Raw genomic sequence first — 26,568 nt, forward strand, 5'->3', positions numbered from 1 at the left:
AATAGGATCTCATTGAAGTGTTGGTGGCCGGAGCTGTGAGAGTGAGGGAGGAGGAGATGTGAAAAAGAAAAAAAGGAGTTTTGGTGGTGTTGGCGGCTTGATGTCGGTGGGGGAGGAGGCGGCGTGGGGGCTATGAGGTCGGTGATGGTGGTGGTGGCCGGTTTTGGTGAAGGGGGAGTAAAGGTGGGAGGGCGTTTGGAGATGAAGGAGGAGGTGGCGCCGTTGTGGTGCTCTGGTGGTCTGGTGAGGAGTAGGCGCGAGTGGTGGTGGGCGCGAGTGGTGGTGTGGTGGTTACCGAAAAAGGAGAGGGAGATGTTTTGTTTTTTTTTTGTTTTGGTTTTTATTTGGTTTTTTTGGTTTTTTTTGGTTTTTTTTTTTAAAGAATGAGAGAGAATGAGGGGATGAGAGAAGTGAGGGAGTATGAATAATGAGGAAGTGAGTAGGGAGATTGGAATGAGGAAGAAGTTAGGAAGAGTTAGGGAGGATTTGGGAGGGAGATTAGGAAGAGTGATTTATGGCCTTCCATTTAGATGCAGTTTCATCCATCCATCCATTACATCCAATGATTCATATAAGGACTTAGGGACTTATATGATATAGTGGACTCATGAGAACCCTTTTCTCTTTCTATATATATATATATATATATGGAGAGAGAGAAAGGGGTAGGATCTGGTGAGAACGATTCCTCGGTGAGAACGGTGAGAACAAACTAACTAGTCCACGTTAAGTTCCCTTTCTCTCCTCATAAATCCAATTCCCCCAAACCTCCGTGCCATCTCATCTAAAACCATCCCATAAATCCACCATTCCACAATACTACCACCCGAACACGCCGTTTGGCAGCCATCGGAGTTTCACCACCTCGCCGGCGCCAGTCATGGTCACGATTGAAACTCCAACTTTCCACCCGTCATCTTCCCTCATCACTGCTTATCATCTGCCACCGCCACTCCGACGACGATCAAAACAAAGACGGTGAACATCCGTGATGCTAGCGCAACTCCGGCGAGGTTAAGAGACTCGAGCGATATCCTAAAAATCTAGATCAATCGGGACTAAAATTTAAAATCAAAATTTCAGATCAATTGAAAATTGAAATCGAAAAGCAATTAGAAACCTGGGTGTATTTAGTGCTACAAGGGTTCCTTTTCAGTGATGTGGCATTGGCCAAACTGAAGGTCATGGCCACCAGCAAACACGTTCCTAACCCGACGAGATTCGAGTCTGTGCTCGGGTTCGTCTGGGAACATTGCCTAGCTGCTGAGTCAGTAGTTTCTAAGCATACTGAAAATCCTGTGCTTTACCTTGCTGCTGAAATAAGGAGAAGGATTAGCGCTCCTCTGTCGAAAAAATCCATAGGTAATCTTATAGCTAACCCAATTGCCTCTAGTAAGACAGTTGCCAGCTTTCCTGAACTAGTTGCAGAAATCCATGTTGCAATTCTCAAGTTGAAGAATGAAACAGTGAATGAGTTTAAAAGTGGTGGGCCTGAGGCAGTAATTGCAGAAACTGCCCGGAAGAAATTACTCTCTCAGGGTAATGTTGTACATCAAGTTTTCAAGGCTGCCAAGTCAATCAATGAGAATGTACTACTTGAAGTGACCGTGCCCAAAGCCATTCAGGATGCATTACCTAAGGCAAGCGAAGCTCCCTTTTATCTGATTCATTACTTCTTCTATGCCTTTGAAAATAATAGTTTGTAACTCTGTTAGTGTCGAAAATTAGCCAGTCACATAACTCGACTTTATCTACAAAGTCTATGTTTAAGAAGAACTTGCCATGTCTCACTCACCAATTAGAAGTTTGAACCAACTCAAATATTATGTAAATAGATCGTAGGTGGAACGACCTCACACAATTGACAATTCACAAATTACTCGCTTGATTAAAGACTCGGCATTTTTGTTTCAAGATTATGATGAAATATAGCAGGCTTAGGTCGGATTTCTTGGTTGTGCGTCCGTCTCAAAGGAGTAATAGAAGGGTGTTGCTTGCCCGAGGCCTGGGATTACAGCGGCTCGCTGGTTGTGCTTTGTCAAGCACACGGTGGTCTACAGGTGCGACGAATTGCAGTAGCCTGGAATGATTCAGAACTCAGAGGGATTAATTATGTAACTAGGGGTGTATTTGTATTTAGATACATTAAAAATATTATTAGATACATTAATTGTATTACTACATACATTAATCGTAAGTGAAAAAAAATGTATATAGAATTCTGGTAAAAAAGTGTACCTACGATAGTCAAAAGTGTATCTGAGATTTGGTAAAAAAAAGTATATCTACATTATTAAAAGTGTATCTGAGATTTGGTAAAAAAAAAAAAATGTGTATCTACGTTACTAAAAAGTGAATATAGAATTCTGGTAAAAAAGTGTACCTACGATAGTCAAAAGTGTATCTGAGATTTGGTTAAAAAAAAAAAAAAGTGTATCTACATTATTAAAAGTGTATATAGAATTCTGGTAAAAAAAGTGTACCTATAATAGTCAAAAGTATATCTGAGATTTGGTAAAAAAAAAAAAGTGTTGTATCTGAGATTTGGTAAAAAAAAAGTATATCTACATTATTAAAAAGTGTATATAGAATTCTGATAAAAAGTGTACCTACGATAGTCAAAAGTGTATCTGAGATTTGGTAAAAAAAAGTATATCTACATTATTAAAAAGTTTGTGCTTGGAAATCTCAGCCACTAGATTATATTAGAGATGAATGGCCAAGATCTAATCTTACCTGTCATATAAAATCAGTCATTTACTCATTTTCTCTTTTTTCTAGTGCTACTTTTTTTTTTACTTTAATTTTTTTATCTCCTTTTTTTTACCTCGTGTTATTATGTTTTTTTTTTACGACTTTGATTTTTTTTTTCTCTAATTTTCTCATTATGTTACCTTCTTTTCTTTTTCTTTTTGTACCAATTTTTTTTTTACTTTAATTTTTTTTACTCCTATTTTTTACCTCGTGTTATTATGCTGTTATTGTACTTTTCTTACTTCGATTTTTTTTACGACTTTGATTTTTTTTCTCTTGTTTTTTACCACGTGTTATTGTGCTGTTATTGTTATTCCACTGTTATTGTGATGTTATTCTGCTGTCACTTTGATTTTTTTTACGAGTTTGATTTTTTTTCTTTTTTTTTACCACGTGTTATTGTGCTGTTATTCTACTATTATTCTGCTGTTATTGTGATGTTATTCTGGTGTCACTTTGATTTTTTTACTACTTTGATTTTTTTTACTTTTTTTTTTACCACATGTTATTGTGCTGTTATTCTAGTGTTATTGTTATTCTAGTGTTATTGTGATGTTATTTCGGTGTCACTTTGATTTTTTTTACTACTTTTGATTTTTTTACTTTTCTCTACCACATGTTATTGTGCTGTTATTCTGGTGTTATTGTTATTCTGCTGTTATTGTGATGTTATTCCGATGTCACTTTGATTTTTTAACTACTTTGATTTTTTTACTCTTTTTTTTTACCATGTGTTATTGTGCTGTTATTCTGCTGTTATTGTTATTCTGGTGTTATTGTGATGTTATTCCGGTGTCACTTTGATTTTTTAACTACTTTGATTTTTTTACTCTTTTTTTTACCATGTGTTATTGTCTTTGTTATTATTTTATTATTGTTATTCGGTGTTATTGTGATGTTATTCCGGTGTCACTTAGATTTTTTTTACTACTTTGATTTTTTTTCCTCATGTTATTTTGCTGTTATTCTGGTGTTATTTTGATGTTATTCCGGTGTCACTTTGATTTTTTTTACTACTTTGATTTTTTTACTCTTTTTTTACCACGTGTTATTGTGCTGTTATTCTGGTGTTATTGTTATTCTGGTGTTATTGTGATGTTATTTCGGTGTCCCTTTGATTTTTTTTACTACTTTTTTTTTTACTTTTTTTTTTCTTGTGTTATTGTGTTGTTATTGTGCTGTTATTATGGTGTTATTGTATGCTTAATTTTTTATCTACTTGAGAAAAGCGAACAAAGATGCATCACAATGCATTGACCAAAAGCTTTTTTATCTGCTTGAGAAAAACGAACAAAGATTCATTTGATATTTGTCTAGTTCACTGAATGTTGTCGTAGAGACATTGTCATGTTGACCTCGACACATTTCAACCCATATTAGTGGTCCATAATCCATATGACCAAATCCATTTCACTCCCCTGCCAAACCATAAGAAAATAATCGACCACCAACAACCAGCTCTGCTAACCATAAGAAAAGAATCCTTGCAGCGGAGATTAATCTCAGAGACATACCGCTTCCATTTACTAATTTACTAATGCTCATAAAGCCTAGTGTTCAACTTCATCGCCTAGTGCTCCCTATTTTGTAAGGGAAAGCTATATTGGAAACAATGATTGCCAATAAAATTCAGACTACCTGTTGAAATGATGAATTAACTCAATGCTTCAATTCATATAACAAATCAACAAATACTGTTGCTAATCAATTAATTAAGCATAAAATAATCACCAAAAGAAAACTTAAGCATGAGAATCGTAAAAACAAACGGACCAAAGAATGTTTGACAAAACAATCACACCTTTCAAGAGAGAGCAGTTCAATTTCGTAAAATATCATATGGAAGAATTAAATAGTGATAGACTATTAAAAAATATTTAAATCAATGAAATAAAAGTAAAAAAAATTAAAAAATATAAACTTCGAAGGTCAGGGACGAGCAGCAGAGATTAATCTCAGACAGTCAGAGAAAATGAGACCTAAACCCGACAAGTCAGGTCCTCTCACTTCTCCCTAATTTTTTTTTGAAAACAAAAATGGTTAATGTTGTTAGAAAACTTTGAGGTAAAATTTCAAATTATATTATTTACTGCAGATTGCTAGCCATTGAAATCAATAGCTCTTCAAACAGATTTTAACAATAAACATAATGAGAACAAATTAAAAACTTCTTTTTGGAAATACCATCCAAGGAAAACATTTGACACCATTTACCCTCTACGGCCTCTAGTGTATAAGATGCATAAAGATAACACATCGCTTGAGAAATCGTTAATGAACAAAGACGTACAAAAGGAAAAGAAAATTTGATGAACTAGCAGAAGAGAATGCTTCGGCGACACGACGGCCTCGACACAGTCCGATGGACTCGACGACCCGCCTGCGATCTGACTCACCGATACACCATCCTTAACTCCGTCCAACGACCGACTTCAACTCATGAGTAGTTGATCAATATTGATGAAAGCGAATAGAAATTGAGAAATTGATTGTTAATTGTTGAAATTGACAAGAAATTATTGCTGCTACAATATTTTTCCTCAAATTTTAGGGTTCGAATGATAGGAATTTTTTGCTGGAGTTTAAGTTTGTTATTTTTTTTTTTATGTTATTATGAGATGTGGAGAAGAAAAAATGACGCAGGTTTTGTTTGATTTTTTTTTATTTTCCTTTTTCTTTTTTTTCTTACGTGTCATTTGATCTCAACCCTTGGTTTCTTTTGATCTAATGGCTATGATCTCAACCCTTGGTTTCTTTTTTTATGCTATATACAACTCACCGTAAGAACCAAACTCACGAGATCCCATTATATATATATATATATATATATATATATATATATATATATATATATATATATATATATATATATATATATATATATATATATATATATATAGGCCGAATCCGGTGAGGCCTTTAATTATGGCGAGGCGGCCGGCCTCACCAAATTCCTTCATTAATCCTTCATTTATGGACTAACTTCCTATTATTCATTGGGTTGAAAATTGAGGGGTCATTCCAAATCTTTTTATTTAGCCCAAAATACTTTCTCTCACTAAAATATTAAATCATACAAAAAGCCCAATTATACCCTATCTCTCTAAAATATACAAACAAAATCGTTTTCCTGAAAATTCTTCAACAAGCAAGCTCTCGTTCGTTCAACGGAAAATCTTCAGCAAAGCTCATCAATTTGTTCATCGATTGTTCGTGGATTTCATCAAAACAACATTCAACAACGTTGATTAAAGTAATTTCAGAAGAAAATTCGATTAATTTTCAGGTAATTTCATAATTTTGATCAAAATTAAGTATATTCATACAATTCTCTCAATTCACTCATAATTTGATGATATCAGGTTCGAATTTTATCAAATTGAACGATTTCGTAAATAAAACGTTCGAATTTGACCAATATTTTGAGCGATTTCCTTTTTCTCGCAATTTCGTACTACTTACTACATTGTTTTTGACGATTTTGCAGCTCTAATTGCTATGGAGATTGTAGATATCACAATGATTGATGATAATAGTGCTATTGAATCAGGTATATCGTTTTTTATTTAATTATTGTAAAATCTCATGTTTTCTGATTCAATTTGCATTTGTCAAAATTTCTGCTCGCGATTTGACCAATATTTTGAGCGATTTTGTATTTCAGTTTTTTTGCAAGGTTTAGTTTATGAATTCAGTCGATTTTGTGAATTTAGAACCTAATTTGTGGATGTAAGAGTTGGTTGTGACTCTTGAAGATGATATTGATTGATTTATGAATTGAGTCGATAAAATGTAATACTACGTATGTGCTAGCAAATAAGTATTTCTGTTACTTTTTTGGTGAATCTCAGACCTTGTTTTGCTGAATCTGAGACCTTGTTTTGTGAATCTGAGACCTTGTTTAGTGAATCTCAGACCTTACTCAATGAATCTTAGCAAATAAGTATTTCTGTTACTTTTTTAAGCTCTTTTCGTTTTTTGGTGAATCTCAGACCTTGTTTTGTGAATCTAAGTTTTTGTTTAGTGAATCTTAGAGCTTTTTTTTGTGAAACTTGGTCATCATAAGTGGTTAGATTCACCTTTTCTGCTCTTTTACTTATTTGGTGAATCTTAGACCTTATTTTGTGAATATCAGACCTTACTCACTGAATCTTAGGAAATGATGATATTGTGATAATTAAAACATAAGTAATATTCAGTAAACTTAAAAATCTTGTAATTTTTCATCACATAAAATTTCGCAGGTTCATGACTTTCGAATTAACTAAACAACAACATTCAAAAAAAAAAAAAAGCTGAAAAATTAAGCAAGATATGATATTTGTTTAGTTTATCAATCACCCCTATTTGTTCGAGGCAATGCACATAGAGCAATATTGATATAGCTATAGGTGCACCATTCATCTGCATCAGCGAGTGATCTTCCTGCGTGTTTAGATGAATATGGGACTCTTCTACATACTAGAGTGTAGTTAAAATATTTTGAATCAAGCCTTGATGCTACCCATAGAAAGGGCCCCTGAACTCGGGAATAGGTAGCCAGCCATTCAGATCTAGTACGCCCAAATTGCTCGAACTTCTCCTGCAACTTAAAAGCCTGTTTGCAGCTAGTGTCATTTTTGCCAAATTGAATTAATACTAATCCCATAAAATGAGAAGTTTGCATGCACATAACAGGCACCAAAGACTCTATCTCATAACCTTGGCTCGTTAAACAATCTACAAATTTAGAGAGGTTGCGACAAACATACTTCCCTTTTTGATCCATATAACCTGGAACATTCGCCAAAACACAAGTATAAGGGAATACAAATAAATGAGACATTATGTGCAATAGGGATTTTTGAAATGTTTTACAGAAGAGAGAAGAGAGGTTATTGGTATATACTATTATGTTTCAGAAATTAGATATTTATAGGCCTGGTATTTGGCACAACTGTCAACAGTGCCTGTTCACATTACCCATATATTAAATTTTTTGGTTGAATGCTTGATTGTTCAATGTCCTTTTCTTGGGAATGGAAGTGTTATTAACAAATCATCAAAATATCCTGATACATACAACCTGGCCTTTTCTTAAAAGTGAACTCATAATCTTCACCAAAATCTTTTTAAATTATTTGAACTAATAATCTGATACTTTATTTAGTGAATCTCGGACTTTATTTCGTGAATCTCAGCCTTTATTTAGTGAATCTTGCGCCTTATTTTGTGAATCTCTGTTGTTAAACGTTACTAATGCAATTTATTTATTTCTTTTTGTGTGAAGCAGAGACCGTAGTTTGTGAAACTAGAAGGTTATTTTGTGAAACTTAATAACTAATATATACAACCTGGGTAAGATTAAAAACTGAACTAATAATCTGAACCAAAAAGTGAACTTGTGAATCTCAATCCTTGTGTTTGTGAATCCTAGAGCTCTTTTTGTGAACCCTTTAGGAATGACCTATTCTACTCTCTTCCTTGCTCAGATAATATCCTCAGACTTTATTTGTGAATCACAGAACTTATTTAGTGAATCTTAAGCCTTGTTTTGTGAATGTGAGATGTGACTTTGTGAACTTTTTATCTTCTTAGGTATTGATTCAAATGTCAACAACAACTCACAGTGTAGTGTGACGCCTCGTGTCGGTTGTGGTGAAGTTCCTTGCTCTAATGTTGGTTCTGGTCAGGATGGTGAGGGTTCTACTGCTGTCTTAACAACCCCTACAATGCCAACTATTTCCACACCTACTACTTTGGTAACTTACACACCGGGTGGCACTGAGCAATGGATAAGTAGGATTGAAGAGAAGTTTACACCCGTGATTGGCAAAATATTTGTGGACTTAGAGTCAGCAATGTTGTTCTATAAAATTTATGCTATTGCTTGTGGGTTTGAAGCAAGGAAGTCTTCAACTAAGAGGTTTAAAGATGGTGTTATTCGAACAAAATGCATGGTTTGTCATCGTCAAGGTTTTAATAACAGGAAAAATCGTCCTCCCAAAGCTGATGCAAAAACAACCACCGTTGAAACTGGTGACAAAACAAAAGCTGGTGCAATAAGTGCAAATAGAAAAACAAAAACTGCTAAAACCAGTACGAAAAAGGGTGGAGGTGCAGGTGAGGCTGAGAGTTCCAATAAGCAAAGTGGTATAAGAATAACTAAAATTAAAAGGTGGGGTTGTGAAACAATGATAAAATTCATGTTCCATGAAAAGATGTACAAGATTGAACAATTCCGTGAGGGTCACAATCACCCAGTGACGCCTGTAAAAAAATAGGGAATTTGAGAAACTTGATGTTAATATAAATCAACTGAACGAATATCATAAGCAATTGATTATCCAAAATTCGAGATTGAATGTCGGGGCTAGTTTAACATACAAATTATGCAAGGAACAAGCAGAGGGTTTCGAAAATGTTGGAGCTACCCTTACGCAGTTCAAGAATTTCCAAAGGAATGTAAAGTGTCTACTTAATGGCAAGGATGGACATATGTTCATCTCTCGTTTAGAAACCCTCCAAGAAACAAAAGGGTTGGTATTTTCATATGAAACAGATGCTGACAGTGCTTTGACAAGAATTTTTTGGACAAATGCGGATTCCATCAGATGTTACGCATTGTTTGGTGATGCTATTTCATTTGATCCAACCTATGTAACGAACAAATATAACATGAAATTTGCACCTTTCACTGGGATTGACAATCACAAAAAGTCAATAACATTTGGATGCGTGCTTTTAGATCATGAAGACGATGACTCATTTATTTGGGCATTTCAGCAGTTCCTGAAAGCAATGGGTGGCAAAGAACCCAATTTCATCATCAATGACCAAGATGCCGGAATAATAAATGCAGTTCCAGGTGTGTTTGGAATATCTTACTTTTGTGAAACTGGTTATTTATTTGGTGAATCTAGGAACATTATTCGTGAATCTTGAAGTTTATTTTGTGAATCATAGAGCGTGTTTTGTGAAACTTAGATCTTGATTTGTTAAACACAAAGCTAATATTCTTAAACTTGGTCATAAGTTGTTGAAATTGCCTATTTTGTTATTTCTCTTATCTTGTGAATTTGAGACCTTGTTTTGTGAATCTCAGTCCTTATCTTGTGAATCTCAGACCTTATTCAGTGAATCTTTGGGCTTGTTATGTGAAACTTGGTCGTGGTTTAAAATCATCTATTTTGCTCTTAATTTTGTGAATCTCGGACCTTGTTCAGTGAATCTTTGGGCTTGTTATGTGAAACTTGGTCGTGGTTTAAAATCATCTATTTGGCTCTTAATTTTGTGAATCTTAGACCTTATCTTGTGAATGTCAGACCTTGTTCAGTGAATCTTAGGGCTTGTTATGTGAAACTTGGTCGTGGTTTAAAATCATCTATTTTGCTCTTAATTTTGTGAATCTCAGACGTTATCTTGTGAATCTCAGACCTTGTTCAGTGAATCTCAGGGCTTGTTATGTGAAACTTGGTCGTGGTTTAAAATCATCTATTTTGCTCTTAATTTTGTGAATCTCAGACCTTATCTTGTGAATCTCAGACCTTGTTCAGTGAATTTTTGGGCTTGTTATGTGAAACACAAAGCTAATATTCTTAAACTTTGTCATAAGTTGTTGAAATTGCCTATTTTGTTATTTCTCTTATCTTGTGAATGTGAGACCATGTTTAGTGAATCTTAGAGCTTGATTTGTGACCAAAGATCTCTGACAATAGATAATGTGGATTTTATGACTTGAAGCCGTGTTCAAAAAAGCAAGACATCGCTTTTGCATGTGGCACATTATGAAGAAAGTAACAGACAAGGTTGGGAGCACAATTTGCAAAGAGACTGATTTCTTAAGTCGTCTGAACAATGTTGTCTGGAGCGAGGACTTGGAGCCTGAGGAATTTGAAGAGAATTGGGCTAAGGTCATTAGCGAGTTTTCGTTAGAAGAAAATAAATGGTTGACTGACAATTTTGCGGAACGAGATCAGTGGATACCCGCTTATTTCAGGAATGTGCCGATGGGCAACATTTTAAAAACTACACAAAGATCAGAGAGTTCGAATAGCTTCTTCAAGAGATTTGAAAATAAATATGGGACTCTCGTAGAATTTTGGATGAGATTTGAGAGTGCCATGGACCAACAAAGGCACAATCTAAAGCTTCTTGAAGCACAGAGCCACAACTCAATGCCTGAAACCCTATTCGGGTCAAACTGGGAGGCCCATGCAGTGAAGGTCTATACACATGAAGTGTTCTTTGACTTCCAAGAGGAGGTTAAATTTTCGGTAAATGCGTGTAGTGTTAGTGGATACACCCCACCAGATCCAGTAACTAACTTTGAAGTTTCAATTGTTGAAGACGCGAACAAGCGAAAGAGATATACAGTTGAGTACAATAGGAGAACAATGGATGTCCGTTGTGCATGTAAATTGTTTGAAAGGAAAGGTATCTTATGCAACCACATCATTTGGATTTGCTCGGGAAAGTTTAAGGAAATTCCTGAGAAATACATTTTGCGTAGGTGGAGTAAGAATGCACTCAGAAACCCGGTTTATGATTTGAATGGAAATCTACTGGAAAACAATGATCTTACCGGTAATAGTAAATTTGGAATGTCTCGGGTGTGGTCTGAGATTTACGCAACTGTTGGTATGCTCAAAAGAAAAGAAGAAGAGTCAGATATGAGAGAGTTTGTCAAGCTAATAAAAGAATTCCGAGAGAAGTTGGAGCCAAACCCAAAGCCTTTGACCAAAGAACAAGAATTGGAGGCCCTTCTCAACTGCAAGGCTCCAAAAGAAATCAAGATCTTACCACCTAAAGTCTCTAGAAACAAAGGTAGTGGTAAAAGGATGGTGAGCAGCAAAAATAAGGCAATTATGAAGGAAAAAAACCGAAAAGGTTGTGTGCTAAGTGTAAACGCATGTCACACCACGATAAAAGAAATTGTCCAAATGAGTTTGCAGAGCATCCTCCTGAGAATCAAGTATGTATAATTCTACTCTTGTCTTTCCATTTTAGTATTGCTTGAAAACGCAACTACTATTGTCTACTAATTCCTTTTTTTTCTAAAAAAAAGTATCTAATAAATGTTTGATTCTTCACATAGGGAGACACATCGGAAGAAGAGGAAGCAGAGGAAGAGGTCGAGAATGAAGAATGATGTAATGGAGTATTCTTAAGCAACGAGAATAGAGATGACGATTGAAGAAGACAAGTTTTAAGCTCGTTTTATTTTTGTCAATGTAATGGAGTATTCTTAAGCAACGAGAATAGAGATGACGATTGAAGAAGACAAGTTTTAAGCTCGTTTTATTTTTGTCAATGTTGTGAATCCTGTAAATCGTGGACCTTATTTTGTGAAACTGGAACGTAAAATTGTGAAACTTTGTTCTAAATCTAGCATCAAGCGTTTTTATCATTTCAGACCTTGTTCAGTGAATCTTGTGAATCTCAGACCTTGTTCAGTGAATCTTAGGGCTTGTTCTGTGAAACTTGGTCGTAGTTTAAAATCATCTATTTTGCTCTTAATTTTGTGAATCTCAGACCTTATCTTGTGAATCTCAGACCTTGTTCAGTGAATCTTAGGGCTTGTTCTGTGAAACTTGGTCGTGGTTTAAAATCATCTATTTTGCTCTTAATTTTGTGAATCTCAGACCTTATCTTGTGAATCTCAGACCTTGTTCAGTGAATCTTAGGGCTTGTTCTGTGAAACTTGCACGTGGTTTAAAATCATCTATTTTGCTCTTAATTTTGTGAATCTCAGACCTTATCTTGTGAATGTCGGACCTTTTGCTCAACTCAATGTTAATGTCAATGTCAAACTTGGTCGTGGTTTAAAATCATCTACTTTACAACTATCAAATATCTTTACAAGAGTCCATGAAGGCAACAATCTTTACAGGAGCCTCGACCCACTTTTGCTCCACTCAATGTCAATGTCAATGTCAATGCCAAATTAGGTTGTCAAATTAGCTACATAAGTCACATAAGTGACCCTGAAAAATTATTACGACTTTACAACTATCAAATATCTTTACAAGAGTTGATGAAGGCAACAATCTTTACAGGAGCCTCGACCCACTTTTGCATATTATGACTTCACGGACAATTGTCTTCTTTAATTCAACACCTATACAACCAAAAACAAGTACAATCGACTTATTTACGAAATATTCGCCAAAGTTATGAAGAAATGAACTTCACATCATTTTTAAGACAATGAAGTGTACCTTTTTAGTATTTTTATCCCATCTAAGTAGTTCCAATATGATCGATTTTCGATATTGTGTCAATTTCTGCAAAGAGCGACATATATTAATGAAGTATATAGACAACCAACCTATCTTTATTTGGTGAATATCAAACCTTGTTTTGTGATTCTCAAACCTTGTTCAGTGAATCTCAGAGCTTGTTCAGTGAATCTCAGAGCTTGTTGATTTTAAACCACTTATAATGACCAAGTTTCACAAAAAAAGCTCTAAGATTCACTGAACAATGTCTGAGATTCACAAGATAAGCTTTTATTTTCGTATACTAATGAACTTACATCAAAATATTCACTTTTGGTCCATAAACTATCATCGTCCAAGGCACTCAACCACTTCAACAGAAAAACTCCACAATCATAACTAGACCAAAAAAAAAACAGTAAATGGTTTAAAATCAACAAGCTCAAAATAATAACTATTGATCTGTTAACAAAAGGAAAAAGATACATGCTTACATACCTTGTTGTTTGTTGAGGGACTTCGAGATTGACAAATTCGTTCATGTGCATGAACTCCAAAGATTTATATGACTCTCCCAAAATAGATGAAACATGATGTACCTGAAAAAGAAAAGGCAATAATAAGATCAAAATATATTTTGAAGTATACTTTTAAAAGAAAAGGCAATAACAATATTTTGGAAAACAAAAAAACATACAAGCTCTTTGACATGCTTGTTGTCAGGATCCACATTAACAGCCACGCATGAGTCAAGGATGAAATTTTTTCCCTGCTTTATATCACAGACACAAGCCCACCAATACTGCAGCGGCGTGTTACTATGGAAAGGGATAAAAACCTGAGATAGTAAATGTACAAGACAAACCAAGAGATTAGTGCTATAATAAGGAAAATAAGGTTCAGGATTCACAAAATAAGGTCAAGGATTCACAAAACAAGTTCACAAACTAAGATCAAGGAGTTCACAAAATAAGGTTCAGGATTCACAAAACAAGGTCCAGGATTCACGAATTAAGTTCCAGGATTCACAAATAAGTTCACAAAATAAGTTACAAGATTCACAAAATAAGCTCCAATATTCACAAAATAAGCTCCTAAATTCACAAAATAACGTCAAGGATTCACAAAATAAGTTCACAAATAAGGTCAAGGATACATAAAATAAGTTCACAAAATAAGGTCCAGGATTCACAAAATAACGTCAAAGATTCACAAAATAAGTTCACAAATAAGTTCACAAAATAAGTTCAAAAAATAAGCTCCAAGATTCACAAAATAAGGTCCAGGATTCACAAAATAAGGTCCAGGATTCACAAAATAAGTTCACAAAATAAGGTCCAGGATTCACAAAACAAGTTCCAGGATTCACGAAATAAGGTCCAGGATTCACAAATAAGTTCACAAAATAAGTTCCAATATTCACAAAATAAGCTCCAAGATTCACAAAACTAGTTCCAAACATATCAATGACCTACAAATAAGTAAAATAAACATCACAAATATCTGACCTTGTCGATATGGCTACCATCAACTGGAGTGTAACTGTCCTTTATGTATGGACCCCAAATAACGGGGTGGTTTTCTCGATGAAGACCCTACAAGTTACAAGAAGGCAATTTTAGAAACAAAAGAACTTTAAGAACGCAAAATACTTGAATATCAACATATAAAGGATTTGAGGCTGACAAATATTGTTGTTGGCAAGTAGAGTAAATTTCTTCTACTGAGTGTGCACTTAATTCCAAATATATCAATGACCTACAAAATTAAATTTGTTAGGAAACATACACATCGAGTGACGTGAACAAAATGAAAACATGGGAAGGAAAAGGAAAATAATACTCAGGGGTTACTTACCTGATCCATAATAAGGCCTTTCGGTCCAAGGCTATGCAAAGCATCTCTTGTGACTTCCATCCACGGAGTGGACACCATAACCTCACTTCATTATTGATAAAATTCAATTAGTAGATATATTTATTACAATAAAAAAAATCAAAAAATCAAGCAAAAATATGACATTACTGTTGAGTTTTCTTTGATCTCTTTCGAACAAAATTCAACAATTCCGTGTCAGTGTATCGAGGCCATTCTAGTGCATCATTTTGTACTATTTCTCTGGATAGGTTCTCTTGATCGCACGCCCTCAACTCCTTACTGGCAGATGGTTTATCGAGACCGGAAACAATTGGTGTAGAAGGAAGATCACTGTTCCCTACCACATGAGGAGGAGTAGAAGTCGCAGGAGTAGCTAGAACAGTAACGGTGGGGTGAGTGGGCTCACTGTTCTCAGAACATGTAATAATTTGATCGCACGCCCTCAACTCCTTACTGGCAGATGGTGTAGAAGGAGGATCATTGTTCCCTACCACAGGAGGAGGAGGAGGAGTAGAAGTCGCAGGAGTAGCTAGAACAGTAACAGTGGGGTGAGTGGGCTCATTGACGAAAGGGACATCATCAATAGCACTGGAGCTTGTTTGCATATCTCTTTCACTTGTTCTCCTCCTATTGTACTCAACCCACCGTTCTTGATTATGATGATCATCCGCTACCACTATGGGCTCAGAATGGTCAGGTTGTTCATCATTGACGGGAGGGACATCATCATTGACGGGAGGGAAATCATCAATAGCATTATTATGAGAGGGAGATAAAAGATGATCAGGTTGTTCATTAGCTTGAATACAAGACGTTGAAGGTTCACCAAGTGGTATGGTTTGGCATTCTGGTTTTGGTGGTGAACGACGTGACTGTATTGGTTGAAAAGCTTCACCCATCACGTCCAATGCCTCCAACAATTCATCTAGATTATCCCTACTATTACCCTCCACACTCTCCTGGACATTCCTCCACACTCTTCTGTACATTACCTTCCTCATTATTGTCTTCTTGAGATAACCTAAAACCATCTGCCATACCATCTACAGCTGCAACTAGTTTAGAAATTGTTGCTGAGGAAGGTAGTTTGCTCAGAGCTTGGCTAGCAAGAGATTTGTACTTCACGAAAGCTTGAGCCATGACCTTTGCGGAAACCGCAAGTTTATTAACAAACTCAGTAGTACTACCTGAATTATTAGGTAGAAGAGGATCAACATTTGCGGAAAGCGCAAGTTTATTAATAAACTCAGTAGGAGGATCAGAAGGTTCTTCATCTTCAGAATGTTGTTGTTCACTTATTGGCTTTGAAGACTGCCTAAACTCAATAGTAGGCAAAGGTGCACTCGGTGGCTTTGAAGACTGCCTAAACTTAATAGTAGGCAAAAGTGCATGTGCCTTATGCTGAGTGATGACCAGTGGAGGCTCAATAGAACCCCTGCCGAAAGTTTTATTGTCCTAATTTTTGTCATTCACTTCCTCCTTAAGTCTCTGGGATATAGCTTCTTTAGTCCAAGTTGAGAGCGTTGGAAACTGCCGAGTAACAAGGCGTGATTTGAAGACACATCGGTCTAGATAAATAAAAACCAAGACCATAATAGGTCCACCAAACCAATTTTCTTTCAGCTTTTTGGTCTTCCACTCCTCCTTTTGCCAAGACTCAACTTGGGAAGCCAATTTACGTTTGATAAAATTGCACCAGTTGAATTCGGAGATTAACTCGGTGTTTACCAAACTTTTAAGAAGTCTCAAACTTGCCCGATTGCCTACAACACCGCCTAAAAGAGCATTGAAGATATAAATGATGAAAGTGCGTTTGAAATCATCTCCACCATCTCTTTGTGTAGAGAGGTTTTGCATAATGTGTTTGAGCTCAATGTAACTACTTTTGTATTGACTTCTGAACTCCTCCAAAACAGACACATAAGAAGGCACTTATCTCCAATTTTTGCTTCTTCGATAATGTTTGGACCCATTGGCAATCCCAGGCATAGATGGATATCTTCCTCTAAAACAAGGAGTTTCCCATCACACAACGATCCTTTAATGGGGTCATAATTTGAAACTAGCCAGTACGCCAAGTGACCCGGAACAACATCTGTTTTAAGATGCAATAGAGAACCAAATCCCATTTCTTGTATAGCTTCAATCTGCTTATCTGATGGTGGATTCTCCTTATTGTTGAGAAAGTTGTAAAGCCCAGCAGGAGACATCCGAGTCCTCAACACAGGCAGTTTGTCTTTGTAAATTCTTGTCTTTTTTGTGGTGGCTCGGAGAGTGGTTCAAGAGCTTGATGAGGTGCTTCAAAGAGAATCGGCACTGTTCAACACGTCGCTTCATTTTAGCTTGCTTCCTATTATGCACCAAGTAAGGCAAAATAACATCATAACTAAAATCCAAAATGTAAACATTTTAAGTAAGTTTGACAACAGAGAAGGTGATTTCATGCACTTATTAACAAGTATAACAATATTATCTTCCAGTTTCACAAAACAGGGTCTGAGATTCACACAATTAGATCCTAGATTCACACAAGTAGGTCATAGATTCACGAAATGCAAATGAGATGTAGGTACTGAAAACTTAACCAACAATACATTTAAAAACTGGCAATATAGAAGGATAAGATAATGAAAACAGAGAAGGTGATTCCATCCACTTATTAACAAGTATAACAATATTATCTTCCAGTTTCACAAAACAAGGTCTGAGATTCACACAATTAGGTCCTAGATTCACACAAGTGGGTCCTAGATTCACGAAATGCAAATGAGATGTAGCTACTGAAAACTTAACCAACACAACATTTAAAAACTGGCAATATAGAAGGATAAGATAATGAAAACAGAGAAGGTGGTTTCATCCACTTATTAACAAGTATAACAATATTATCTTCCAGTTTCACAAAACAAGGTCTGAGATTCACACAATTAGGTCCTAGATTCACACAAGTAGGTCCTAGATTCACGAAATTCAAATGAGATGTAGCTACTGCAAATTTAACCAACAATACATTTAAAATAAATTAATCACAAAACCATACGCAAAGAACATGCATCCAAAGAACATGCATCCAAAAGAACGATAAATTAATCACAAAACCATACGCAAGAGAATCGAAAAAACCCTAAACCCTCAATAACAAAAAAAACCCTAAACCCTCAATAACAAAAACCCTAAACCCTCAATAACAAAAACTGGCAAAAACCCTAAACCTGCATAATAAAAACAATAATTTGACGAATTAAAGAAGTTGATTGAAAATTATGGTGAAAAATACGAAACAAAAGAAGGATGAATCGAAACTTGAGAAAGTAGATAGAAAATACCTAATTTGTGGATGATAGCGATAGTATAAACGGTAATGCTAATGGCAGACGAAAAGCTCAATGATAATGGCGGATAATGGCGAAGACGGATGTGAAATTGGAGCACTGAATATGGAAGTTGAAGAGAGAGACAGTTAGTGAATATGGAAGTTGAAGTGAAATTTGAAATTGCAAAATTTTGTGAAACTGGACCACGTGGATCTTTACTTAAGAATACATGACTCCTAATTTTGAGAATCTTGGAACTAATTACGTGAAACTGGAGCATGAAATTGTGAAACTAAGTCTTGAATAGTTGATCTTCACTTAAGATGTTTCTTTTACTCAATGTTGTTAATCCTGGAACTTATCTTGTGAAACTGGAACATAAAATTATGAAACCTAGACCTGAATCCAGCATTAAGTATTTTTGTGAATTTAGTCTTTAGTCTTTTTTATAATGTGGATTTTGATCAAAATTTAGTCTTTAGTCGATGTCATTGTTTCCCAATGAAGTAAAGCCTAAATCCAGCATCGTTTCCCAATTTAGCCTGAATCCAGCATCGTTTGCCAATGAAGTAAAGCCTTTAGTTGATGACATTAAACATGTAATTGTGCCAAAGGTATATCCAGACCTGAATCCATTAATCATGTAATGTACATAATACAGAAAAAGATGCAAATCAAATGAGAAGGCGGCTTGCATTAAACATCTTTGTCTCTCAATAAAAGACCGTCATACGAAGTACACCCGTCTCATCTTATGGTCAAATCCGAGTTTCACAATTTCTTGTAGCATTGCATTCTCGACTACTAAATACATTCTCGACTACTCAAATACAAGACTACAGACTAATCAATTCTTGGTACCATTACAAACAAACAAGGTCATATGGCCGAATTTCACCATTTTCACCATTTCGAATACCGAGTACATCTTTGCATCATAGTAGGCCTGCTGAAGCAAGGGATGTCCGCCAGTGAACACATATCCATCGGAGAAAGATCATTTGCTTGCAAAAAGACTGTCATGTCATCAATGAAACACCAATACCATCAAAAACAAGTAACAATTAAGAGATTTTCACCCAACTTATTTACAAAATGTTCACCAAAGTTATGACCAAATGGACTTTGCATTAATTTTAAGTCAAGCAAGTGTACCGTTTTTGTATTTTTATCCCATTTAAGAAGTTTCAATATTATCTTCTTTCGATAGTCAGGCAATTTCTGCAAAAGAGATTTTCATACAGTATAGTATATATTTAATATGTAGCAATGGCAAGGTAGGAGGCAAAACCCGTAAATTTATACCTCAAAATATTCACTGTTGGTCCAGAAACTTTCATTGTCCAACGCATCCAACCATTTCAGCACAAACACTCCACAATCAAAACTACAAATAAATAAACATTTATGAGTAAAAGAAACATCTCAAGTGAAGATCAACTATTCAACCATTCATTTCAAAGAATATGGGATTGGGTACTTGGTTTTGGTCAGAGAGGGACCATTCAAACTTGTACGATAAAAACACAAATATAGCCTAAAAAACGAAGATACATGGTTACATACCATGTTTTTTGTTGAGGGACTTTAAGGTTGACAATTGGGTTCATGTACATCAACCGCAAAGGTTCAAATGCAGATGAACCACCACAAAGAACAGATGAAACTTGGTACAACTTGAACATGAAAAAGCCAATAGAACATAAAAATATGACAGGGTTATATTTTTAAGAAACTAAAGATAAATACTCCAAAATATTTTGGGAAAAAATCATACAATCTCGTGGGCTGTGTGGTATCAGGATCCGCAGGTAAATTGGTGCTTGAGTCGAGGATGAAATTCACTTTTTGCTTTAAATCGCAAACGCAAGCCCACCAATGATGACACTTATCGTTAAGCATAGGGATAAAAACCTGCAATAGACAAACCAATTAACAATACACATGAACGAAAATAAATAAAAAAGAACATAAATAGCAGAAGAGGGATCTTTCACCTTTTGGATATTGCTCCCATCAAATGGAATGTAATCAGACTTCAGATATTGACCCCAAATAGCTGGGTTGCGTTCTTCATGAACGGTCTTCATGTGACAAAAGTAGGACCATTTTAATAAACCATAGTGGAGCAACATTAAGAAAGCAAATACTTGAATATCAACATCTAAAGGATTTGAAGCTCACATACACTGTGGTTGGCAAGTAGAGGAGATCTGATCTACCGAGTGTGGACTTATCTCCAAACATATCAATCACCTACAAAATCAAATTTAACAAAACATAGGTAAAGGATTTACAAAATAAGTTCCAGCATTCACAAAATAAGGTCCAGGATTCACAAAATAAGGTCCAAGATTCACAAAACAAGTTCCAGGATTCACAAAATAAGTTCACAAAATAAGTTCCAAGATTCACAAAACAAGTTCCAGGATTCACAAAATAAGTTTTAGGATTCACAAAACAAGTTCTAGGATTCACAAAAAAGTAAAATGAAACATGAAAAGAAAAAGGAAAGGAAAATGATACTTACCTGATCCATAACAAAGCCACGTGGTCCAAGGGTCTGTAAAGCATGTCTTGTGACTTCCATCCACGGAGTGGACACCATAGCGTCACTTAAATATTGAGGAAATGAAATTAATCAATATCTCTCACAATATAACTTTTATATTGTAAAATCAAAGCAAAATCATATAACTTTTATATTGTAAAATCAAAGCAAAATCATTACAATTTAGTTTGTGTTGATTTTGATCTGCAAACATAATCCAACAATTGCTGGTCACTGTAAGGAAGTGGTCGAGAGCCACTGCCACAATACGAACATATAAGATTATTTAATCAACTAAAGTACTAAAGAATGTAAAAGTTTTGCAAGAAAAATTTGATAATATTAAAAGAAGAAGGTTCTGACAGCGGTACACGACTCCATTCTAGTGCATCTTTTTTCACTCTATCTCTTACTACGTTCTTAGCACATGTAATAATGTGATAGCACACCCTCAATGCAAAACGCTTCACCTGAGCTTCCTATAAATGGAAAAAGGGGAATAATAATGTGTTGCAAACTTATAAAAAATTATATTTATCAATGTATAAATAGAGTTGAAAAAGTAATCTTACACTATATATGGTTATTGGACAATCACTTTTGTTTCCTTTGTAATTCTCCAATATGTTCAATAAATAGAGGCCATTATCTATTTCATCAGAAGTTAGGTTTGATTTTGGGATAAACACTTCGGGCGTCCACAAAATACTTGTCAGTGCTGACAACTTTGGTTTAAGAAGCCGGATGAGCTTTTCTTTCTATATGAACAAAAGAGAAATTAGTCTTTCTTAGCACAGGTATAAACAAAACTTATTTTGTGAGGTACAACACACTATCTAGGAATCATGTAAGCACTACTACAATATAAGGCTACGAGAACGCCTCTAAAAGAACGGTTGATAGCGGAACCGGTCTCTTTCTTATAAATTAACAAAGATAACGGTTGTTTCTTCCAACCGTGCTCGTAAATTAACAAAAAGAACGGTTAGGTTTGACCAACCGTCTTAAAAGAAATAAGAGACCGGTTAATATTTAGAACCGTTCTCCTTGAAAAAAAAGAGCACGGTCCCTCTTTATCAACCGTTCTATTTGTTAATTTGTAAATCCTAAATAATATCGAACTTCCCGTTCACACTTCCCCGCACAGTTTCAATCAATTATACACCGTCTAAACTCTGAACTCTAAATCAAACACAACTTTTCATCTACCAATTACTCCTCCCTTGTCCTTTGATTTCCCATCACCAAACCCTTCGGCAGTTTCTCATAGCTGTAGACTTCAGCTTCATCGATCTCCCTTGCCTGGCCTCTAAACCACTCGACGCTCGATTGCCACCACAGGTTCCTTTTACATTTGATTTTTTTTTCATATTTTGATTCATATTGGTTGGCCTCTCAACAAATGGTTGTTCAATGGAGATTTTGTTGGTCTATCCATTTCAGATTTAATATCTAGTATTTTTTCATATTTGTTTTTCCAGTTATAATTATATATATCTATTTCCCCAAAATTGATGAAGTATGCTATACAGATATATAGATTGTTTGAACCTAGGATGTATGCAACTAGGCTTATATTTGCTAATTTAACATCTGTACATCATTACTTCAGCAGTCCAGCAACGATCATTCGTCTGTGGAACTATATCAGATCAGGAATCTGTGTCTGCTCAGCATAAATTGGCTGACCTTGTCTAACTTTGGTTCATGGTCGGCTGTATTTAGAGAACCAACTTTGATGAATTTAGTGTTCCACTTTATAGTTTTGTTGGACAAAATTAGAATATCAATGACAAACAGCATTTTCCAAAGATTTTCATTACTTATAATAGGAGGTTGTATGTCGCATACCAAGTGTTCGATGAAAGGTACAACTGTACTTTGTGCCATACTTTTTGTATACCTATCTGCTTACTCACTTTTGTATTGCTAAAATATGCTTACTGACGAAGGTGTTAGAAGGTGACCCAAATAAAATCAGGCCTGATGTGTACATGTGTGTGTATATGTGAATTGTGGTGGTTATTAATTGACATGATAAATTTACAAATGCTACTCTTATTCGGAAAAAAAGGACATGTAAAGTTCAACTCTAAAGTAAAAACGACTCGACCGTTGCAGTAAAAAAAAGAAAGGAAATGTAAAGAAATAAAGGCTTTTGTTGGTATAAATAAATAAAGGCTTTAGTATAAACGACTTGACCGTTACACTAATTTGTTGGTATAAAATCAGGCTTTTTCATTTTTAATTTGTTGGTATATATCTCAAAAAGAAACATGACTGCTGTGAAAAAAATCTTTGCCTAAGCTGAACGAAAGCATGACATCACATTTAATCTTTTCCCTTCTATTTTTGATTGTCATTAACGTTCCCTTACATTTCAATGACGCTTTAAAAACTTATGCCCGCCCTTAGGCCATATTGTTTGAGAAGTTATTTCAGCTCATCTAAGTTTAGTTAAATTTAGTTTAGCTCATTTAGTTTAGCTCATCTAAGTAAGTTAGGGTTTGTATTATTTGGGGATTTTTGTTATTTGGGCAAAAATATAATGAATTGTGTGCTAGGTGCAAATTGATTGTCATTTGATGCGCCCCCAGCTGCTCAGCGACATAGGTGCTTAACAAATTATGAAGCTTTGAGGTTTTCAACCCCAATTCTAACCTTAGAGGGAACTCTCGTTGCAAGAATGAGAGAGCGTAGTGTAAGCAGTGGAGGAAAATATGTCTCAGTGCATCTTCGCTTTGAAGCGGTAAGATAACCTTGTTTTAATTGTTGATATTGGTGCTCTCTGGAAAGTGGCTATCAATTTTACAGGATGTTGATTGATTTTATTCTTTTCAAGTCAAGTGCAGGATATGGTTGCTTTTTCTTGTTGTGTATTTGATGGTGGAAAGTAAGAAAGGTTAGACATGGATGCTACAAGAGAGCAGGGTTGGAGGGGCAAGTTCACGAAGCCTGGAAGGGTCATTCGTCCTGGTGCAATCAGAATCAACGGCAAATGCCCACTTAATCCTTTAGAGGTAAAACTTTTTCCACACTTTATTTAAACACTTATGATGAGGTGCTATCAACGGCAAATGCCTACTCGTTTGAGAACATGTATAACCATTATAATAAGGTGCTATCAACTGCTCTTGAAAGAGTAGTGATGGCATATTGTGAATGGACAATTGGGTTCAGGAGTGGTTTTCATTTTCTTATCCAAATTGAGATCACTATTTGGAGAATTGACCATATGTAGGATAATATTTAGGGATTGGTAGCCTCTTTAGCTTCATTGCGAGCAAGATCTCGAAATTTCTGTTCTACAACTATTGTACGCTAACAACGAATGCAACAGTTTTTCAAGTGTTGTGAAATCGGTTGGAAAAAATTACCAGCCTGGTCCACAGGTTGCGTACCTGAACCTTCTCATCCTCTTGTTTTTGTTATTGCTATATTTATGTGGGTGATAGTTCTGTTTCCGCCTAAATTTTTAGCGAACTAATTTTGAGAAGATGCTTGATGATGAAAAAAGAACATTTGAAGGTCATTCCGCCACAAATATTCAAAATGATCCTCTCCTACGTCGCTTTAGAGAAGCCGTTTGGGTATGTTCTTTTGTATTGCAGATGGTTAAAAACTCAAAAGGAGTTAAAAGAAGAGCTTAAGAATTCTATTCACAAACACTCAGATATTTTCAAAGACGGTGTTGTATGCTCTGATAAGGTGACCATCAGAAAGACCGTCTTATACAAGTTTTTGTGTAACATATAATTGTGCATGAAGGCAGTATTTTGTATTTTGTATTTTGTATTTTGTATTTTGTATTTTGTATTTTGTATTTTGTATTTTGTATTTTGTTTCAATAGGATTTGTCCTAATGGTTCAAATTAAATCGGAAGGTTTTTGTGTAAAAATTGCTGGAGTTTCTGAATTGTAATAGGTTTAATTCTTATGAGCTATACGATTCAATCATGTAGGGTTACGATAAAAATATTTTTTTTTTTTTTAAAAACAAAATTAACAACCAGGACGGTTAGTATTATCACAACTGTTCTCTTTGAAAAGGTAGAACTAAGGCGCCAAAAAATCTAAAATTCTAACAAAGATAACGGCCTTATCAAAGAGACCGGTTCTTATATGCAACCGTTCTGTGTGTTATATCAAAGAGAACGGTTGTGGAGATCGACCGTTCTGATTGTTGTTACAATGAGACCGGGTTGACTTCATTTCAACCGTTCTCTTAGATCAAAGAGAACGCTTGGCCACAAGACGGTCCAAAGTGCCTATAAGAACGGTTAGAGACCGTTCTCTTTGATCATTTTTGTAGTAGTGAAGGTACTATACTGTCAAAACAGACACTAGCTACGAAATTGCACCAGTTGAACCATACATCTTAGTTTGTAAAACTTGGAGTGAAATGTTAAAGGACCATAGGTTCACAAAATCAGATCTAGGATTCACAAAATAAAGGCCTACTTTCACAAAGTCCCCTATTTTGGCCTTTCCTTTTTTGGTGAACCTCAGACCTTGTTTTGTGAATCCCAGACCTTGTTCAGTGAATCTTAGGGCTTGTTTTGTGAAACTTGGTCAACATAAGTGGTTTAAAATCATCTATTTTGCTCTTAATTTTGTGAATCTCAGACCTTATCTTGTGAATCTCAGACCTTGTTCAGTGAATCTTAGGGCTTGTTTTTGTGAAACTTGGTCAACATAAGTAGTTAAAGTGATAAGATTCACAAACCGTAAGTGTAGGCTTCACAAAATAAAGTTATACATTCACAAAGTCATTTCCTAGTAGAATCACAATAACACACATTTTCCTAAGCAAAATGGAAACAATAGACGTACCACAGGTTGTATAAAACAAGAATAATCAACAGATCTGCCTTTCATAGGATGGATAATTTGCACTTTGCTACTTTTAGTTCTGAGGTCGATACAAATCAAGAAAGGTGGGCATGAGGCGGAGACTATTGGAGCGCAAACCTGAAAAAGGACAAAAAGTAAACTGAATTAAAAAGACAAAAATGCAGTGAATAAAAAGACAAAAATGAACTTAAGTTGAAATATAAGCAGACCAAAATCAAAGACTTACTAGTTAAACTGCAGAAACATCAACATTGGAGAGACACTGGGAACAAAAAATAAGATCAGTATGAGTAACGATTAGAAGTCAACATCATGTAAAATAGACTTGGAGAATTGGATAAAATAGAGAGTAATAAGACTAACACTTTTATTTCTATACGGCACAAATAAACGAGAAGGGGAAGTCCGGGATTTGAATATCTCAATACTATTTAAGATCTCACAATACTCATCTATGACATGAGATGATATCCGATCGCCTTCAGCCACACTCTTCAACTGGCTCCTTGTCAAAGTCTGACATTGACTTTGGAAAAGAATCTCCGTTTCATCATATGATTCGCCAAGTATAAAATCTAATACTTGTTTCTCAGCTTGATTCAAATCCCTAAAAATATTAAGATTTCTTTGCAAATAGGGCGATCGGAAAACTTCAGCTGGAACTACAACCCTTCTCTTACCACGACCCGGAACATCCTCTTCAATTGGTAATGGAGATAAGGGAAATGGGATTGCAGCAGTAGTTGGGGTTATGCAAGGAACACTGGCAATCGACTTTGCCAAATGACGTGGCGATCGACGAATATAGACATTACTGACAGATCGTTTACTGACAGATGGTTTATCGATTGTTGAAACAAGTGGAGTATCTGGTAGGGAAATAACATCAAGAGTTGTGTTCCGTACCACAGTAGTAGGAGGAGTAGCTGTTATCTCAATAATTGTAGGCCCAGTGACGTCCTTGTCAGGAAGAACATCATCCAGAGCAGCGTGAGAGGATGTGTTCCCTACCAAAGAA

At 35.4% G+C, this 26,568-nt stretch overlaps 1 protein-coding gene and 1 long non-coding RNA gene across 4 annotated transcripts; both read left to right on the top strand.

Moving 5' to 3' along the window:
* Window positions 1-9,411: 9,411 nt before the first annotated feature.
* LOC141588713 (protein FAR1-RELATED SEQUENCE 5-like) lies at window positions 9,412-11,884 on the top strand. The gene is made up of 4 exons (XM_074410144.1): window positions 9,412-9,601; window positions 10,477-10,711; window positions 10,871-11,051; window positions 11,831-11,884. Exons 1-4 carry the CDS (start codon window positions 9,412-9,414, stop codon window positions 11,882-11,884), a joined length of 660 nt encoding a protein of 219 aa, XP_074266245.1.
* A 9,917-nt stretch (window positions 11,885-21,801) lies between these two features.
* Window positions 21,802-24,642, top strand: LOC141613283 (uncharacterized). 3 transcript variants are annotated; one of them, XR_012529236.1, is made up of 3 exons: window positions 21,802-22,037; window positions 23,261-23,445; window positions 23,539-24,642. It is a non-coding gene; the product is annotated as an uncharacterized LOC141613283 (long non-coding RNA). The 3 variants fall into 3 exon arrangements; XR_012529237.1 differs by having other exon boundaries at window positions 23,544-24,642; XR_012529235.1 differs by having other exon boundaries at window positions 23,549-24,642.
* Window positions 24,643-26,568: the final 1,926 nt, after the last annotated feature.

The sequence above is a fragment of the Silene latifolia genome, chromosome 1, assembly GCF_048544455.1.
Source record: "Silene latifolia isolate original U9 population chromosome 1, ASM4854445v1, whole genome shotgun sequence".
NCBI lineage: Eukaryota > Viridiplantae > Streptophyta > Magnoliopsida > Caryophyllales > Caryophyllaceae > Silene > Silene latifolia.

Excerpts from the sequence above, each read along its gene's own strand:
- LOC141588713 (XM_074410144.1), top strand. The coding sequence starts at position 9,412 with ATGAAATTTGCACCTTTCACTGGGATTGACAATCACAAAAAGTCAATA. Across the intron at positions 10,712-10,870 it reads AATTTTGCGGAACGAGATCA|GCACAATCTAAAGCTTCTTG; the intron begins GTGGATACCCGC and ends GGACCAACAAAG. Across the intron at positions 11,052-11,830 it reads GATACACCCCACCAGATCCA|GGAGACACATCGGAAGAAGA; the intron begins GTAACTAACTTT and ends TTCTTCACATAG.